This window comes from Heptranchias perlo, chromosome 3 (genome assembly GCF_035084215.1).
Source record: "Heptranchias perlo isolate sHepPer1 chromosome 3, sHepPer1.hap1, whole genome shotgun sequence".
Classification (NCBI taxonomy): Eukaryota; Metazoa; Chordata; class Chondrichthyes; order Hexanchiformes; family Hexanchidae; genus Heptranchias; species Heptranchias perlo.
In genome coordinates this window covers 60733644-60753487 of record NC_090327.1, presented here as the reverse complement: position 1 = coordinate 60753487, position 19844 = coordinate 60733644, and the positions used below count along the sequence as shown (strand labels likewise).

Below are 19844 nucleotides of genomic sequence, written 5' to 3'. Positions count from 1 at the left end.
CATTCTATACCTTCACCACTCTGCATAATCTGGTTAAATCTAAACTGCCTTTTCACCCTTCCTCTTCTATCTTTGATGCTGTGGTCTATTGTAGGATCTGTGACTATGTTAATATTGTCAACTATCTTGTCTCCACCCTTTAAAATCTTGAATACACCAGAACCATTCTCTGTCCAAGAGGGTGGGCAGGCAGCATGCTTTCAGGCTTTTTCCATTCTGTCCAATAAGATGAGCTATTAAGCTCCAAATACAATGGACGACTTGCTCTTCCTTCTTGCATCTTCACTATGTAAATCATGACTCATCACACCATTCCTCCGTTCTTTCCAATGGCTTCAAAACTGTGAAACTTGGTCTTTCCTTCCTTTTACAACTTTTAAGACTTTTTAAAAACCCAGGCTTGGCATCTGATTTGGAGGTGTTCTGCACTTTGGACATTAGTTCTTAACCTAAATTTCTCAATTATAAAAACAAGAGTGTGAAAGTGGTCTGTGATTTGTTCTGTGGTTTTCCTTGCCCTCTGCAGTAATTGCCTACCCTCTTCTTTCTTGGTGCTGATAGAAAGTTGCCTTTTTGCTGGTTATCTTATGGAAAAACAAATGTTGAAAGTGTTATGTTTACTCACTTTTTTCAATGCACTGCCAATCTCCTATGGTTTTTCCCAAGTTAAGTTGGAGGAGACATTGCTTTATAAGGACAGGAGTGATATGTAGTTCACAGTCAATCTGCTGCTAAGGTGGGAGGAATTGTGGCAGTGTTCTGGTAAACAAGTATGTTAAGACAGTAGCTCAATTGAGAAGATGTTCTTGGTTCCCTTTTTGTTGTAAAATTGCGTTTACAATTTCTAATTCCTCAGATGACCTCTGCAACAAGAGAACCGAAACTTCTAGTGGTATCAGGATGCCTTAGAGGGTTAATAGCACTTATGGTAAACTTCACTAAGTCTGTAGAGGAAGGTGGGTTTCTTTTTTAAATTATATTGAGATATAAATGCTAATACACTCCAGCCATAAGAAAAAAAAATAACTATTTGCAAATGTGCTTTTTAGATCCAAGGACATCAAGGGATATTTTTGACTATGCAGTGAAAGCCATAAATCTGCAGGTTAGTTCTCAATTGCTGGACGTTGTGTGTAGAAAAATGTCTGTTAACTGGAATGATAACTGATTAAAAGTCAAATATTTCCTTGGGGGGGAATTGAGCAACCTTGGAGCAGAAATATCAATATCGATTCAGACATAATTTGACCCAAGGTCCTATGAAGTTTAGGAGTTGCAGAGGTGGTTGTGTGACATTAGGCGGAGACCACAATGTAACAGAGTAAGTGACATCTGTTTTGAAGATATTACTTCATCAAAGTGTAATTTCAAACATAGTATGAACAGTTATATATGATTTCAGTGATGGACAAAATAAAATAACGGGCCAAATTTTGCTGGAGAAGGGCATCTAACGGCATCTGTTTTTAGTTAGAAATGCCCATGCACGTTGTGGTTTTAAAATTTTTTGCGTGGCAAGTTGCTGAAAGCGCGAGCTGATAATGTCGCAGCGAGGGAAACGGCATCTGGGACCTGAGTTAACAGAGCAACCAACTGTGTATCTCCTTAACCAATCAGATTGAAGGATTGGGAAATAAGCAACACAAGGTTACTGAGAAGGAAGTGTAAATTAGAGTGGGTGAATCCAATGTTAAATCAGGTACAGAAAGAGAAATAGAGAGGGAAAGAAAGATTGGATTAAAGGAGAGAAAAAAGAATCAAAGGAAAAGTAAAAAAATTAAAAATGTTAAATTTGACATTTTTAAAATCTCCAACAACAATTAATACCTGAAGGAATGAGACTCCACACTTGTAATAGTTAATTTTCAGTGCCAGAGAGATTGATTGGCAGTAATTAACACAACACTTTGTTGAAAGTATACCTGAAATAACAAGCCATAACTTTCTGTGGCAAGTTTAGTTTGTCTACTGAGCAAATACAGCAACTTCATGCCATTCAATGCATTTCAGTGGTGAGGCAGGCAACGAAATGCTGTTTTCGCGAAGCTAACGGCAGATCAGCGCAACTCAGACAGCAACTTTTGGATATCCTTGTTTAACCGCGTATCTGCCCTCGCATGAAGTTGCTGTGCCATTTGCGCATAATGATGAGCGCCATTAGCCTCACTGTTCTTTTGACAACAAAATCTGGCCCATAGTGTTTAAATTTGTGTGACAGCAGTAGGATAATTTAATTTTCAAGATATTCAGTATGCATTGAGGTTGTATCTCATGCATGCAACAGTTTGGTCTTGAGAAGTTTAGTTAGATTTTTAGAAAAATTAATGTTTTTGTTTTAAGTAGTTAAGGTTTAAAAGTAATCCATGATTCTTATCCAGAAACCAATGGGGAATACTTACTGAAAAATGAAGGGAGTACCCTATGTTAGTGCACTCCTGTGTTATGCCACATTTTCCCCTCATGTTTTCATTTGGGGTGAGTTCCTGATCTCATCCGGGTTGTCAGAAAAATAAAGTCTGAATCAGCCTACACTGTTCTGGTACATTCATTGGTAATTGATGAAAGACCAGGTAGAGGACTGATGCATAATCCAAGGTAATCTACTGTCTAAAAATATAATACGTAGAAAAATTTGAGAATAGTGAGATTTGACACAAAATGTGCTGATGTAATATGGTCCAGGACATTTGATATTTTACTGTCATGTTTCTCTTTTGTTTCAATCCATTAACCAACAAGATTTTTTTTAAAAGCACTTAATCTAGTGCTCTTGCCTTAATTTGATCTCTGTGGACTCATCAGTGCTGTGATTTGGCTATCCCAACTTTGCAATACCTCTTGAATGGTTATTCAGGATGTTGATTTTAGAGATTTAATTATGTTCTCTCTGCTTAAAGATTCGGCTTACTGTAATTATTTTTGCCTACAGATTAATGAATGGGATATGATATGGGATCTGATGGTAGCGATAAGTATAAGACGCACATATATTTATAGTTTCACTAAGCTAGTGATTGTTTTGGTACGAGGCAAAGGTGAATGTTAAAATGAGCTTGGGCTTGGTAAAACATATCGTGCATAGCAGCATGTCACTTGTTTTCCTCACTTACTGTTACCAGTTGGAGTGAATCTTGGCTCACTGGTTGCATTCCCACCTGAGTCAAAAGGTGGCGCGAGTTACGGTCACAGAGTACTGGGCTGACATTCAGCGGGGTACCTGCATCCGATGTGAGCAGAATGGCCCCCACCCCACCACTGTAGCTCCAGCGTGCAGGAGACCAGAGCTCTGGCCTTTGAATACTGGGTTGACATCCAGCGGGGTACTTGTGTCTGATGGGAGTGGAATGGTGAGGCCCCCCTGCCCACGCCATTGCATCTAGCCAGTTTCCTTGGTCAGGCTGACAATCTGCCCACATAAAAAGTGGTCTTTGTTGTGGAAACAATTCTGTATATGATCTGTTGGATGTAAAAGTGGTGGAAGAAATGGGCTGCTTCGTGCCACCAGGCACAGAAGAAGATGACGACAGTTTTCAGTCAATAACAATGTAGGGTGGTATGTTCTGATAACATATTGTTTCTTTTGACAGATTGACATAAAGAGATATGCTGTTCCTTTGGGTAAGATATTTTTGATTATTTTACGTCACTGTTCCAAATTGAAATTTAACCATTTGAAATTCAAACTATTTTGATTGTAGAGGTAAAAAGGTTCAATATTCATCCATTTATGGAAATGGACACAAGGAACCTAAGACTGTAATTAGGACACATTAGGAAAGTGAAGGAAATTTTAATGACTGTAAATACAGTCATTAACGTTGTTTAAATCTGCAAAGATATTTGTCGCTTCTCCTTCTTCTGTTTTTTCGTTGATGTTATTGATACATGCTGGGGAACAAATTTAAAGAAGTTGGTAGCCCTTTTGGTAACTTGCCCAGGTGACCATTCTTAATGTGTGAGGTTGACCAGTTCTCAAAGTGTAGAGGCCATCACAACTGATCCTGTCCTCACTGGATATTCGTGCATACACTTCCAGCAGGAGTATCTCAATAGTGATCTTGTGCTGGATATGAAGCTGATTCTAGCATCCCAACTACGACCCTGGCTGATGTTTGCCAGCTTAGCACATACCAGGGATTGAATCTGGGACATTCATGGTCTGTATGGTTCAATACCACATCACAGGGTATATTTATCCACCTAACCATTAATTTCTCCCTCTATTCAATTTAAGGTTGTTTTGAGACATGCTTACTAATTTATGGATTAAGCAGTCACTACAGTTGTAACTGGTTGTGAAGTGGAAATCTAATAAAAATCCCTGTAGGGTGTTAATTGTATGATTTATATCAATGAGTGTTGGGTATCAATTGGGGACTCTCTTGTATCCTTTTATATCGGAGAGCTTATCTAGGATGCAGATTGTGTGTTTAAGGGGAATCTCTATGAATAAAGGCTTGGAAACAACTAAAGACCAGGCTCTAGTATTCTATCCTTCACCACATGGCTATCCATTTATAACACAAGGATGCTTAGAGTTCAACTTTTTTTGTATTTTTTTGTACAGCTGGCTTGCGCTTGTTTACATTGCACTCCAGCCAATTCAGCACCTACCTCATGGACAGTTACCAAACACTGTTTGAAACTATGTCGAAATGGTGTGGCCATACAAATGCTGATATGAAAAAAGCTGGCTATGCTGCTCTTGAAAGTTTCCTCAAGGAGGTAATTAATTTTCCTTTTAATCACTGCAGTATGATAATGGGGTGTTCGAAAATAAGCCATATTTGACATAATAAATTGATAAAAAGATTTATCGTCTAATTTTCTTTCCTCTCCAGAATCATGCGAGGGTACTCTGGTTGGCCACATAGCTTGGTTTCTTCAGCAAACTCTGTTATAATATATTACAAGAAGTGGAGAGGCATTGTTTCATTTGAACATAATTAAAAATATAATATGGAGTGTCCTCGCAATTAGTTTTCTACTATTTTTGGATAATTGTGATGTAGAAATTCTTTAACAACACAATGTTCTGGTTATTGTGATAATGGTTTTAAGTGTTTCTTTTTTTAAAAAAAAAACAAATTTATTCAACCAGTGCCAGAGTGTTTAAAGTCTGTATGATCTTGTCCCATTTTCAGATAATGGGCAGAACTTTCAACTTTGACGGGGCACAAAATAGGTGATATTGGATCGGCCACCCATTATACATCCTGCCTAACTTTCCTTTCCGTTGGAGTCAGTTTTAGTTTTAAAAAATTTCTTCGTTCCTGAAGTTGGAGCTTTGCAGAGATGGGATATCTTGTTAGACTGCACGAATGAAAGTGGGACATTATGACTGCCCGTAGTCTTATTTATTTATAGATATACCCACATGCAACATTGTGATAGCAACTCTTTCTAGACATTTGCAGCGTACTTGAAAACAGATGAAACAGTTAACGCACACTCTTTTATCTTTCCCGTACACAGATTGCTTTACAAGTGGCAGAAAATGCTCATTCGCACGAAGATAAGTTGCAGTACTTTATGAAACAGTTTTATGACATCATCAGGACAATGGAATCAAGCACTAAAGAGCTTTCTATTGCCATACGCGGATATGGACTATTTGCAGCTGTACGTTTCACTTTTTTCACTTGTCATATTAGCCATAACTTTGTATGTATAACATGACGAAGTATATAACCGGGGGAATTGTTTGCATAAACATTACCACATTTTCTAGTAATACAAAAAATGTTAGTCCTAGTAGACTGGATGCCATTCTGGGTTAGTGAGTTGTGATGCAATGAAAATTGCCCCTCTGGTAGATGCATCAATTGAACTGAAAATAATTTGGGCAACATCAACACATGTGATGTGCTCCCACAGATAAAATGTACTTGCATTAAACTGCAGTTTTAGATGCCGAAAGAATGGTTAAAGTGAATAATATGGCAGATTGGGACACTGTTGGGACAGAGAAAATTTTTCCCATTTCTAGTATGGTACACATTTGACTGGGAGTGCTGGATATTGATAGTGACTAAAGGGATCGGATACATTTGTCAGGACCAACCAATCCTACTAAATATAGAAAGGTTTATCTTTATAAAAGAAAATATTAATTACGTGTCTAGACAACATATTGTGCCAAATTGCAAGTAGTTTATTTTTTCTCTGGGCACATACCAATCATGAATTGGGTTGAGACTGCTCAAACTCAATTCTAATAAGAAAAAAAGTTCATATCTTTGCTAATTTTGGCAAAACATTAGCATGAGTATAAACAGATGTTTACGATACATCATAACTCTTTTTGCTATAATTAGTGAAGTCTGTAATCCCAGCCCATTCCCCATAATTTAAGGACAATTTGCTCCACATTGAGATCCTTTTCTCCTGGTTTCCTCTTGCAGTATATAGTTGCTTAGCTGATTCCTCAGTACTGGCTTATAGGAGAATACGGTTGCCCACACAGGTTATAACCCAAGCAACATCATAAAGTTTTTCTCTATTTACCTGATCGAAACTCCTCATGATTTTGAATACCTCTGTCAGATCTCTTTTTAACTTTCTTCATTCTAATGAAAATGGAAAGAATGAATCTCTTCTGTACCTTCTCCTTGGCCTTGACTTTCTTCCTGAAGTCCAAAACTGAACACAGTATTCCGACTGCAGTCTAATCAATGATTTGAATAGATTCACAAGCTTTTGGAGGCTTCCTCCTTCCTCAGGTGAACGATGTCGTTCACCTGAGGAAGGAGGAAGCCTCCGAAAGCTTGTGAATTTAAAATAAAATTGCTGGACTATAACTTGGTGTTGTAAAATTGTTTACAATTGTCAACCCCAGTCCATCACCGGCATCTCCACATCTTGAATAGATTCAGCATTACCTCTGCTTTATTGCTCTGTCCATTCGTTTACAAAACCTAGGATCCCAAATGTTTTTTTTAATCAGTTTAGTAATTTGCCCTCCCATTTTTAAAGATTTGTTTATCTGAACCCCTAATTCTCTCTGGTGTTCTAATCCCTTTACCATTTGGTTTTGCCATCTAGTGTATATGTCTTCTCCTTATTCTTCCTCCCAAAATGTATCACCTCACATAATTGCATTAAATTTCATTCGATACCTATCTGTCTAATCTACTGTCCTGTCTGTGTCTCTCGGAAGTTGTTTACAGTCATCTTCACAGTTAACTACGCTCCCTATTTTTGTCATCTGTAAACCTAGGACTCCAGATAACTTTTAGAGAAGAATGGTCCCAACACTGACTGCTGATAAGCATCACTGTTTACATCCCTCCAGTCCAATCCAAAAACATCTCTTAACCATGATTGTTTGTGCCTGTAACTCAAATCTGCCTGTGTCTGTTTGGCAATCTTACAGTTTTAATCTCTCCTCCTTCTGATCTGTTTTTTACTTTCCTGTTTTCTCTTTGTTCTTTCCTATACTCCTTGTCCCTTTTACTTTCCTTTTGACTTCTTCGTCTTTTTTTTATTATCCCCCTTTGCTGTATTAGTTTAAGTGCCCCACTCCAACAGCATGAATTATTCAGGTGAAGCCTGTATCTTGCACAGGTCACTTTTCTCCCAGAACTGGTCCCATTGTCCCTGGAATCTGAATCCTTCCCTCTTACACCATCCAGTCATACATTTACTTCCCTTATCGCTTAACGTAAAGACACTGAAGGGTGTGGATCAACGGAGAACTAGGAGTTGATATACATAATTCCCTGAAAGTGGGAGTGCAGGTGGATAAAGTCATAAAAAAAAGCCAAGAGCATTTTAGGTTTTATAAAGTGGGTGTGGAGTACTTGTAAAGAAGTAATGATAAATTTGTATAAAGCATTGGTTAGGCCGTAGTTAAAAATACTCTGTACAGTTTTTGCACCCCATTATAGAAAGGACATTAAAGCCATAGAGAGCATACAGCATAAATTCACCAGGACGATGCCAGGCGTGGGAAACTATAGTAATGAGGAGAGGCTCGAGATACTGGGACAATTTCTACTGGAGCTAAGAGGACATGTAATAGAGGTTTTCAAAATTATAAAGGGTTTTAATAAGGTTTTTTTTATTCGTTCATGGGATGTGGGCGTCGTTGGCAAGGCCAGCATTTATTGACAATCCCTAATTGCCCTTGAGAAGGTGGTGGTGAGCCGCCACCTTGAACCGCTGCAGTCTGTATGGTGAAGGCTCTCCCACAGTGCTGTTAGGAAGGGAGTTCCAGGATTTTGACCCAGCGACGATGAAGGAACGGCGATAAATTTTCAAGTCGGGATGGTGTGTGACTTGGAGGGTAACGTGCAGGTGGTGTTGTTCCCATGTGCCTGCTGCCCTTGTCCTTCTAGGTGGTAGAGGTTGCGGGTTTGGGAGGTGCTGACGAAGAAGCCTTGGCGAGTTGCTGCAATGCATCCTGTGGATGGTACACTGCAGCCACAGTGCACCGGTGGTGAAGGGAGTGAATGTTTAGGGTGGTGGATGGGGTGGTAATCAATCGGGCTGCTTTGTCCTGAATGGTGTAGAGCTTCTAGAGTGTTGTTGGAGCTGCACTCATCCAGACAAGCGGAGAGTATTCCATCACACTCGTGACTTGTGCATTGTAGATGGTGGAAAGGCTTTAGGGAGTCAGGAGGTGAATCACTCGCCACAGAATACCCAGCCTCTGACCTGCTCTTGTAGCCATAGTATTTATATGGCTGGTCCAGTTAAGTTTCTGGTCAATGGTGACCCCCAGGATATTGATGGTGGGGGATTCAGCGATGGTAATGCCGTTGAATGTCAAGGGGAGGTGGTTGGACACTCTCTTGTTGGAGATGGTCATTGCCTGGCACTTATCTGGCACGAATGTTACTTGCCACTTATGAGCCCAAGCCTGGATGTTGTCCAGGTCTTGCTGCATGCGGGCTCGGACTGCTTCATTATTTGAGGGGTTGCGAATGGAACTGAACACTGTGTAATCATCAGCGAACATCCCCATTTCTGACCTTATGGTGGAGGGAAGGTCATTGATGAAGCAGCTGAAGATGGTTGGGCTGAGGAACTCCTGCAGCAATGTCCTGGGGCTGAGATGATTTGCCTCCAACAACCACTACCATCATACTTTGAACTAGGTTTGACTCCAGCCACTGGAGAGTTTTCCCCCTGATTCCCATTGACTTCAATTTTACTAGGGCTCCTTGGTGCCACACCCAGTCAAATGCTGCCTTGATGTCAAGGGCAGTCCCTCTTGCCTTTAATGAGGTGAATAGAGAAATGCTATTTTCTCTGTTTAGGGAGTCAGTGATGGGTCAGCAATTTAAAATTCTCACTATAAAAGGAAAGAAGGGAGGTTAGGACAAATGTCTTTATGCAGTGGTTTGTTGCAACAAGGAGTGGTTGAGTCAGAGACCATCGCATCTCTTAAGGGAAAATTGGCTAAATATTTGAAGCGGAGGGAAATACATGGAGAGGATGGGGCTGTGGGATTAGTTTTGGATTGTGCGAGCAGAGAGCTGGAACAGACAGGTGCACAGAATGGTCTCCTTATGTACTGTAAACTTATATATGTAACCTTGAAGTCAGCCCTTTAATCTCGCTCCTAATTCCTGAAGCTCCTCAGGACCTCAGTTTTATTCCTTCCTATGTAATTGATTCCAACATGACTATTCCCATTCCCTATCCAAAATCTTTTGCACTTGCTCTGTTATATCCCTTACCCTGGCACTTAGGAGGAAACACAACATTCAGGACTTTGAGCTGTGGCTGTCCCCAATTACTATTTCCCCATTTCTACGCTTCACTTCTTACCTGTTCCACAACCTCTGCCTAGACAGAGTAGATAGAGAGAAACTGTTCCCATTGGCGAAAGGGTCAAGAACCAGAACGCATAGATTTAAGGTGATTGGCAAAAGAACCACAGGTGACATGAGGAAGAACTTTTTTACACAGCGAGTGGTTAGGATCTGGAATGCACTGCCCAAGGGAGTGGTGAAGGCAGATTCAATCATGGCCTTCAAAATGGAACTGGACAAGTACTTGAAATGGAAAAATGTGCAGACCTATAGGGATAGGGCAGGGCAGTGGGACTAGCTGGATTGCTCATGCAAAGAGCTGGCGCGGACTTGATGGGCCGAATGGCCTCCTTCCATGCTGTAACCTTCTATGATTCTATGAGCCACATGCTCCATGGTGCTGTGGTGTTGCACGTTGTTGCCATTGTTACAGTTATTGAGTACCAAATGTCTGTCAATTCAACACCATCTGGGATCTTTCCACTGCAGCCTGTTTACACTTCCTACTCCGAATGATGGTCACTCACTTCCATTTCACACTAACTCGTTCTGCTTGGAATGTGCATTTCAGGAACCCTTCAACCTGCCGTATGTGTTGGAATTTCCCCAGCTGCTTCTTAACTCGGAAACTTTGAGCTTGAATGCAAAGAGTTGGAGACACTTCATTCTGGTCATCAAACACAGCACATTATGGACACAAAATGTCCATAACCTTGCACGCTATGCAAACTACCACACTTCATGGGCTGCAGGTGCCAACCTGTTCCAAACTAAAGCTGTTTTTTCTTTTAGCATTCAATAAAATCAAACACAAGAAAGTGATTTAACCCCTCAAATATAACTTTAGGCCAACTGCATCTCAAGGCTAAACTCCCTTGGTGGTCAAACCCCCGCTGAGGCTTAACTTCATACTCTATTAACCCATTTTACTCCACTGGTCTCTGCACTCAACTCACTGATTGCACAAATTAACTAGCAATAATGTTGATTTTGTTCAATATGAACAATGTAAGATCATTATATTCTGGTTTCAAAAGTATGATAATGTACTTTGTTTACTTTTGCAATTAACTCACCAACAATAATACTGTCCTAAAGCAGACTCAATGATTTGATTTTTTTTTTCCCCCCTCCCCCATTCAATAATTTTAGCCCTGTAAGGCTGTGAACTCACAGTACGTTGACTTCATGTACACGGAACTGATTCAGCGTTGTAAACAGATGTATCTTACGGAGGCAGACACAGAAGATGACAATGTTTATCAGCTTCCCAGTTTCCTGGACTCTATCGCGAGTGTCATTTTTCACATAGACAAAGTAAGTGCACCTTGTGTAGGTTGCTTTGGAAAATTGCATAACTATCCCAGTTTTGACTTTTTAAAAAAAAATAGGAGTTCTGTGTTTTGAGACTGTACCAGGTTCAAATTTTATTTGCATCTATAGACTTCTATAATAAATTGATTTTAAATTATATTTTAATGGCAAAAGTTGCATAGTCTCCAGATTCTTGGTGCGTTCGAGTAACTGATGTTTTTTCTTAATAATTAATTTCTAAAAGAAAAATCTCCATTGCCACTCTGGACCCAGTCACTAGAAGGTGAGTCAGTCTTTGATTTTCTCGCCTCCTCTGTGATTGAAGAACCTCACTTCTGTTTGGTTCATTCACTGATAGCATGGCTGAGATTTGAAGCTTACCACATGGGGAATTGCAGACATAGCCTAGGTTCTACCAGTCTGTGCCACGGAATATTGGGGCACCAGTGCCCTGCCTAGGTTAGGTGGAATTAATATTTTAGTCACTGAAGTGCCTAATTTATCGGCGAATATGCTCTTTAAATCCTAGCTAAAATTATACTTTTTGTAGTGTTGTGATTTTAAAATTATGGAATGCAAATGAAACTGCAGTAACCCTAGTGGTAAGAAGATATTACAAAATTTAACTCTTCAGCAATTTGAATATTCTAAAGGAATAATTTATTGAAAAGTTTATATATTAATAATTTAAATGTATCTCTGGAATTTTTTTTCTCCTCAGATCCCTGGCGTTTATACTCCTGTGCTAGAACGTCTTCTGGTGGTTCAGATAGACGGCTTCCCACAGTACAGTGTGAGGATGCAACCAGTTTGTTGTCGTTCCATAGTTAAAGTGTTCATTGCCCTTGCAGGAAAGGGCCCTGTCCTCTGGAGCTTTATTAGCACTGTAGGTCAGTACCAAACCTCAACGTACAAATATATCGAACTGTCAATCCCCTTGTACTGGCCAGCTGTACACTTTCAGCATTTGGTAATTGCAGACTTAACATGTCATTTCAGCATTGTTGGGTTGTGTGGACCTTCCACCAACATTGGGAGGACCACGGCCAGACTGGCAAAGTATTCCCCAAGATTTGTTAACGCACAGTGACATTAAAGTTGCATTTGTCACTGAAGAAACTGCATGTGCAGGTCCATGTTACTGAATCCACCCCACTGTGCTAAATCTGTGCTGTTTATACAACAGAAAACAGCACACTTTGAACCATTTCCATTGGAAAGATGTTCCATTTAAATGGAATGAACTGCAGGGATAACTGGCAGTCTTAAGCTAGATGTAGACAAATTGGTATTTCTGGCTTCTGGAAATGATTGTTCCATTCAGAAGGCCAACTAAGGGTGAGACCATTGTTCAAATCCATTTTTATACAAAAACTGTAAGAGCAGTCAGGATTATTTTCATGAGAAGTACTAGAGTTTAATGTTTTGATTTAGTATTACTAAGTTGTTTCCATTGTTGTATTTAAAAATACTTGTAACAAAGTTAAATTAAAGCTGAATTGTGAAGGTGGGAAATTTTCCTGTCCAGATTGGGAGCAAGCTATTTTAGCATTTACATAGGCACAATTATTGTAATATAGCAGCTGTTGTCATGAAAAAACTAATTCATTGCTACTGTTATGAGACTTATTAAACTGCATCAAATGTCTGCGTAAAATAATTTTTTGAGCTATTGTATGACACATGTATTGGAATTGCCCAAATAAATTTGGCAATCAATTATGCTCTTACATTTTGTGAACTATGGTTTTACTTTAAAGTTTAAAAAAAAATTCTGTTTCAGTGCATCAGGGTCTGATTCGTGTCTGTTCAAAGCCAGTTCTGCTTCCTGGGGTAAGAAAATTCTATATGACATCTTGCTTCATTCAAGAACAAGCATCGATAGTTTCATTGAAATCACACTGTGCGAAAATTAGCACACAAACACTTAATGCATTAGTATGAAATTCCTTTGTGCACAATTAAACTGAGGCATTGAAGAATACATTTTTAACAGGGGTCAATGCCATTAATAAAATAGCAGGCAAAGGAATTTCATGCTAATGTGTTAAGCTTTCATGTGCTAATATTACGGCATTTTATCAGGGACAATATCTTTTGTATTCTGTATTTAAAATACATGTCAATTTCTTTGTTTTCTAATCTGAAAATGGTAAAAAGCTTAATTAGCTGGTGCTGGCCTTCCAGTGGCTTGCCACTTTGACTGCCGCTACCATTCTTTCTCCAGTGTTTCTATCTTTGGTCTACAATGTTCCAACCAAGCTCATTGCAAACTTCGTCAGTTCTTCAGCTGCTGAGTCTGAACAATTTCAGATCTCTGCTGTCTACCTGACTTTCCAAACAGATTCTCCTATTCACATTCCATTGCTTTCCTTTCCATTTTTCGCTTTAACTTGCCTTTCAAATGCTTTTTCACATAGCTGACTGAGATGACTTTATATAGTCTTTCCACCTTTCTCCTGTGTCTTAAAATCCACTTGCAGGCTATTGAAACCATTATTAGCTGACTGAATGTGTCAGCTAGGCTCTGTTGGTAGGACTGGTGCCTTTGAGTCAGGACATTGTGGATTCAAGTCCCTCTTTAGGACTTGAGTACATAATCTAGGCTGGTACTCCAAGACTGAAGGAATGCTGGATCATCAGAAGTGCCATCATTCAGATGAGATGTTAAACTGTTTGAGACCCCATCTGCCTGTTCCAGTTGTTCAGGAAGGCCTTAATGATCCTGTGCAACTCCTATAGAGCAAGGAGTTCACCCAGTGTCCTGATCGATATTCCTCTCTCAACCCTCACCACAAATTAAAAGCACTTTCACATTATCACTTGTTTAGTTCAGATTCTGGGAGACTGGAGTCCATGTTTACACAGTAAATCAGACTTCCTTATCCAAAAGCAGAGCCATTGAGCTAGTTTTTTGTGGGTTTATGATTCTACAGGCAGGATAAGGGAGCTGGATTTAGCATTGTAACCACCTAGAGCTGGCTCCCTGAGACCTCAAAATCAGAACACTGTCGCTTGTTTTGCTCAAATTCATCTCATTGCTGCTTGTGGGATCTTATCGTTTACAAAATAGCTGTCACTTATGTTAATGTGTGTTTCTCTTTCAGATGCTGACTAACATGTTGTGATTTCTCTGCACTTTTTATTTTTATTTCAGAATTTGTGTATTTTTTTCTTGTATCTTTCCTAAGCAAATTTCTTCATTGTGTGTTAGTATATAATGTAACCACTGCAAATCTTAATGATCAATTCCTTAGGAGGGAACGGGGAAAGAAGGGCCAGGGTCCAATGCACAACAGTCATTTGGCAATGGTAGCGTGGCAACAGGAAAATGGAGAGTCCCCTCCTACAAAGATTATTTGGACTTGTTCAGAAGCCTGCTGGACTGTGGGAAAATGAAGGTGAGTTAGGGTTATAGTGTACAACTCTTAACATCTCATCTCATTAGAGTTTGATATATTTTATAACCTGTTTCTTTTTCAAAAAAGAATACTTCAAGATGAGGCCCTATAGTGGCTTCATATTAGGATATTCATTTCAAAATACACTGCTGTCTTTTTTAAAACATAAAATTACCTACAGGTGAAATTAAAAAGAAAAATAGCATTGCGCTCTGGCTGTATGATGGTTCCCCCATCTCCCCTCTCTTTCTAAGGCTTGGCGAGAAAGCTTGAAACTGCTTTGCTTTGCTTAGCCTTAGCTCGCAACACACCGTGCTACTTCGCTTGTCTTTTTTCAGAAACATAATGAGGATGGTGGCCCTGATCAAGAGGCCAGTCACTGCACAGGAAGGACAGTTTTTTTAAAAAAAATTGCTTTAAAAATATATTTTAAATGTATATGTTGTAGTATACTTTTGCAGTAAATATATTCAAGGGCAAAGCCATTGTAATAAAATCTCCACCTTTCCAGATATATCCATCACCGGCCAAGAGAGTTAGTAAGCAACATGGTCCCTGGTGTCTGCCACTTTGTGACTGGCTCGAATAAATGCGCAAGATCTTGGGTTGACTCAACACTTGAATTTCAGAAATCTTTAAAGCTAAACTGCACCATGACAACTGGGGGAAATCATTAATGGTTTCAGTCTGGTCTTCAAAAACATATTGTACTTGCACCTCCCACATCCCCATCATTGCTAAAGCTCCTCCAAGGAACTTGGTTTCTTCTTTTGTAAGAAACACAATTTCCCCCCAGCACTCCATAAAACCTAAGTCTGTTCAAGACTTGAATATTGCTACTATGAAGAAGCTGTTCTAGCAACTCTCTCAATCCTGGGCAGGGCACAAGCAGAAGTTTGTTGCCGGATAGGTGATCCATCTGTGATCTCTAGCCTTAAACCTTTCCCTTTTAACTCCAGTCTTTCTTGCTTTTATTCTATCAGTGCTACTGTTGTCATTGCTTCTCACTTGTTTCTCCTAAGCTTCAAGTACTGAATGCTTCTTCACCATCTCCGGCCTGCTCTTTCCTAGAAAAACCCCTTGCTTTCCTCGGTTTTTGCTTCCTATTACAGTTCAGGCTTCTAAAATCCAAGCTTAGACATCATCTAATCACTATGTCTTGATTTATCTTGTCTTCTCTCCTACTCTTTTTAATCTTGGTGGCATCCTGCACAATAGTTTTGACCGTCCAGCAGGACAGAAACAGAAGGAATCACAATAAGAGCATAAGAAATAGGAGCAGGAGTAGGCCAATCGGCCCCTCGAGCCTGCTCCGCCATTCAATAAGATCATGGCTGATCTGATCCTAACCTCAAATCTAAATTCATGTCCAATTTCCTGCCTGCTCCCCGTAACCCCTAATTCCCTTTACTTCTAGGAAACTGTCGATTTCTGTTTTAAATTTATTCAATGATGTAGCTTCCTGGGGCAGCAAATTCCACAGACCTACTTCCCTCTGCGTGAAGAAGTTTCTCCTCATCTCAGTTTTGAAAGAGCAGCCCCTTATTCTAAGATTATGCCCCCTAGTTCTAGTTTCACCCATCCTTGGGAACATCCTTACCGCATCCACCCGATCAAGCCCCTTCACAATCTTATATGTTTCAATAAGATCGCCTCTCATTGTTCTGAACTCCAATGAGTAGAGTCCCAATCTACTCAACCTCTCCTCATATGTCCGCCCCCTCATCCCCGGGATTAACCGAGTGAACCTTCTTTGTACTGCCTTGAGAGCAAGTATGAAGCTGCAGTTTTTTTTTACAATTATGGTTAAAAGTAAAATGATCATAAAACTGTGAGAAATAAAACTGCATTTTGTCAAATAGTCATGGTTGAAATTGTGAAGCCGGATCTGCTGTTCTGGGAAAACAAATCTGAAGTTCTGCATATTTTATTTTTTAAGGAGTCTGGATTGGTTGATGAGACATTCCAGATGATTAATTCACCCTTGAAGTCTCTAAATCAGCTGCTGTATGATGAGTTTATTAAATCAGTGCTCAAGATTATTGAGAAGTTGGATCTGACAGTGGACAAGCAAAACCAAAATGAAGAAGGGGTATTACATTTTTGCTTTTTCTATGTGATGTCTGTGCCCTGACATTGTTTTATAAGTGGAAGTGTAATCGGGTATATTCTCAGTTTCTTTGAACTTTTTTTTTTGCAAAGTGGCTAAAAGCGCATTCCTTTGATCTCATTGTCCACAGAAGAGTTTTGGAGATTAGTGTTAGTTTGCACTATCACTGTGTGGTTTAAAGAAGTCATGATGTGGAGATGCCGGTGATGGACACCGTTCACCTGACGAAGGAGGAAGCCTCCGAAAGCTTGTGGAATTTAAAATAAATTTGTTGGACTATAACTTGGTGTTGTAAAATTGTTTACAATTGGTTTAAAGAAGGGCACAGTTACAAGTTGTTTGAGTCCAGTATCTGCTTACAGTGATGCAAAGCTAGTAAGTTCTAGTAAGCCCAAGTTCTACCAGCACCTCTACGTATTTGTTCAACTTGACACTTACTGCTTGAATTCCTGCAAAGAGGAAATGGAACAGCTGTCTCTGCTAACATTGAAAAGGTTAAAAAGGAACTTTTCAAACTTTTTTTTGTACTGATTACAAATATACTGCAGCCGGTCAAAAGCCAAATCAGTGTGAGACTAGCTTCTTGAGGTGGTTTCACTACTTTCTAAAATGTGAAGTGCCATAAGTTTAGTAAATATATAGAATATACATATATAAACTCTTAAAAATGAAACCCCACAAATGATGCATTAAATTGTATTTTAATTTGATTAACAATTGCCTAGTTAAAAATCATGAGATGGTTTAACAATTAACTGCAGAAACGAGTTCAGAAGCTAGAAAGAATTTATTGAAGGATGTGCCATAAAGTGAAGTTCTCTGATTGCTTTGCAGGGTTCAGGTGACATCAACAGTAGTATTGTAATCCCTACGTCTGATCCAGCAGCAAACCTGCAGCCAACTAAACCAAAAGATTTTACTGCCTTCATCAATTTAGTAGAATTCTGTGGGTAAGTGTGCAAACTGCTTAATGAAACTGCTAAAGAAGTCAGTTTAATTATTTTTAAATAAAAATACTATCCAATAAATTACTGTGACCTACAATTTTTTTTGTAGCTGTGGACTTCATTACAATTGTGCATCTGTGGTTTGAAGTCATCACTCTTCAAATATTGAATATGTTTCAAAATCAGGTGATAGATATACATTGCTAGCAGTGGCTTTTGGATACTGTACATTGAGCCACTCTTTATGATCAATCTTAGCTTGCTTACCAGACAGATGGCTATAACATGTACAAATATATTCCTTCCTGTCCCTGGGTGAAGTATACTAGGTCCACATTGTTCAAAGTGAGAAGAATAAAGAACCTTAGCTAGAACTAAGCGTAAATATGACTTGAGAAGTCAATCATCGGGACTGGCTGTTGAAACTGCTCTGTGCCTGTCTCTGCACCATAATTTGAAATAGACCTGTGAGCAGTAGAGTTTAATTGGGTCAAGTGGATTGCATGACCGTATGTATTTCATGGTCACACTTCATATCACTCTAACACATGATTGAACATCTAGAGTGGCACAGTATACGGTATCCAAAACCTATCATTAGCAAAGTATATCTACCTCCTGACTTAGAAACATATTCAATATTTAAATGCTTTTTGGTGCGTTTATCCCAAAGTGGTGACTTCAAAGCACAGATGCAGAATTGTGACTGAGTCAAACCTCTGGAGAATTTTATTTGTGCTCATTATTTTCTCTCAATACTTGAAGTTTCTTTTTGCAGTTTTTCTTTAACAAAAAAATTATCTTAACTTTTGAATTAGGGAATTGTTGTTAGAAAAACACACAGACTTCTTTGAACAATGGGTGTATAGATTTGGACATGAGCTCATTCTACGCTCAACGCAATTTCCCCTAGTCAGTGGATTCTACAAACTTCTGTCGGTCACGATGAAAATTGCCAAAACAATTAAATATTTTGAGGTAATGAAAATATATGCACTTAATTTTCTTCCTCTTCAGTTTGTTTGTCGTTTTGCATAAAATTATTCCTTGTCTGAGAGGGGAGGTGTGTGACTTGATCAGAAACCTCTGCCAAGCTACTAATGTAAACAATTTTACAACACCAAGTTATAGTCCAGCAATTTTATTTTAAATTCACAAGCTTTCGGAGATTTTCTCCTTCCTCAGGCAAATGTTTCAAGATCTTCGAGATCTTGAAACATTTGCCTGAGGAAGGAGAAAATCTCCGAAAGCTTGTGAATTTAAAATAAAATTGCTGGACTATAACTTGGTGTTGTAAAATTGTTTACAATTGTCAACCCCAGTCCATCACCGGCATCTCCACATCAAAGCTACTAATGTACAAGGAAGAACAGGAAAAGCCCTGATCCATCAAGTCTGTCCCATCCCATATGGTGCAACCTGCTCACTGCATTAAACCCATCCCAATACCCCACTTTCCCAGCCATGTAGCCTCCTGGGAGAAGCAAAAGACCAGAAAAAAAAAACCTTAGGCCAACTTAGGGAAAAAAAAACTCTAGGAAATTCCTCTCTGACCCCTGCAGGCAATCAAGCAAATTCTGGTTTCACTATCCCCATCAACCCCCACCTACCTTCTATAGTTTAAGATGTCAGCAACTCATCAGCTCCATTTTGAACAAATACAGCAATCCTACACTCACTGGCAACTTATTCCAGAGGTCAACAACTCTCTGCCATCTAACCTAACCCTATGATTGCTTAACTTGCACTGATGTCCTGTAGTTTTCCCCTGCCTGTCGAACTCAAGTAATATATCCACATGGATAGAAGATAATCCTTTCATAATTTTAAAGACCTCAATCGTACCCTCTCGAAATCTGTTCTTTTCCAGGTTCAAATGCCCCAGCTCTCTAAGCACGTCCTGATAACTAAGGGCCCTCAACCAGGTATCAGCAAGTGGCCATCATCTGAACTTTTCCCAGGGCCTTAATATCCCCCACAATGTCAGGGAATCAAAACTTGACACAGTATTATAGGTGTGGCCAGGCCAAGGCCTTGTTTAAGGTAAGGATCGCAACTATAGTTTTACGTTTAGTTGCCCTAGCTCTGCGCCCTAATGTTTTGTTCACTTTCACAGCAGCTCACAACATTAGGGGAGTGGGACTAATTGGATGCTCTACTAAAGAGCTGGCACAGGTACGATGGCCGAATGGCCTCCTTATGTGCTGTATCATTCTATGATAAGGTCGCATTTGAGCCTGGTGCTGGATCATGTGTTAGAATGATCTAGGGCGACTGATCCATCAGTTTTCCTCTCGTCATGGGAAAAAAG

The 19844-nt window shown here is 39.5% G+C and overlaps 1 protein-coding gene across 2 annotated transcripts in view; it reads left to right on the top strand.

Annotated features, from left to right (window-relative positions):
- The window catches only part of prkdc (protein kinase, DNA-activated, catalytic subunit), a 253759-nt gene that overhangs the window by 23117 nt on the left and 210798 nt on the right, over positions 1-19844 (top strand). For both annotated transcript variants that reach the window (XM_067979911.1, XM_067979910.1), the window contains exons 7-18: positions 857-956; positions 1050-1105; positions 3588-3618; positions 4568-4725; positions 5476-5622; positions 10914-11078; positions 11797-11965; positions 12859-12908; positions 14333-14476; positions 16416-16568; positions 17421-17536; positions 18352-18511. In XM_067979911.1, the coding sequence (XP_067836012.1) occupies positions 857-956; positions 1050-1105; positions 3588-3618; positions 4568-4725; positions 5476-5622; positions 10914-11078; positions 11797-11965; positions 12859-12908; positions 14333-14476; positions 16416-16568; positions 17421-17536; positions 18352-18511 (1449 nt within the window). The remainder of the gene's footprint in view (positions 1-856; positions 957-1049; positions 1106-3587; positions 3619-4567; positions 4726-5475; positions 5623-10913; positions 11079-11796; positions 11966-12858; positions 12909-14332; positions 14477-16415; positions 16569-17420; positions 17537-18351; positions 18512-19844) is intronic.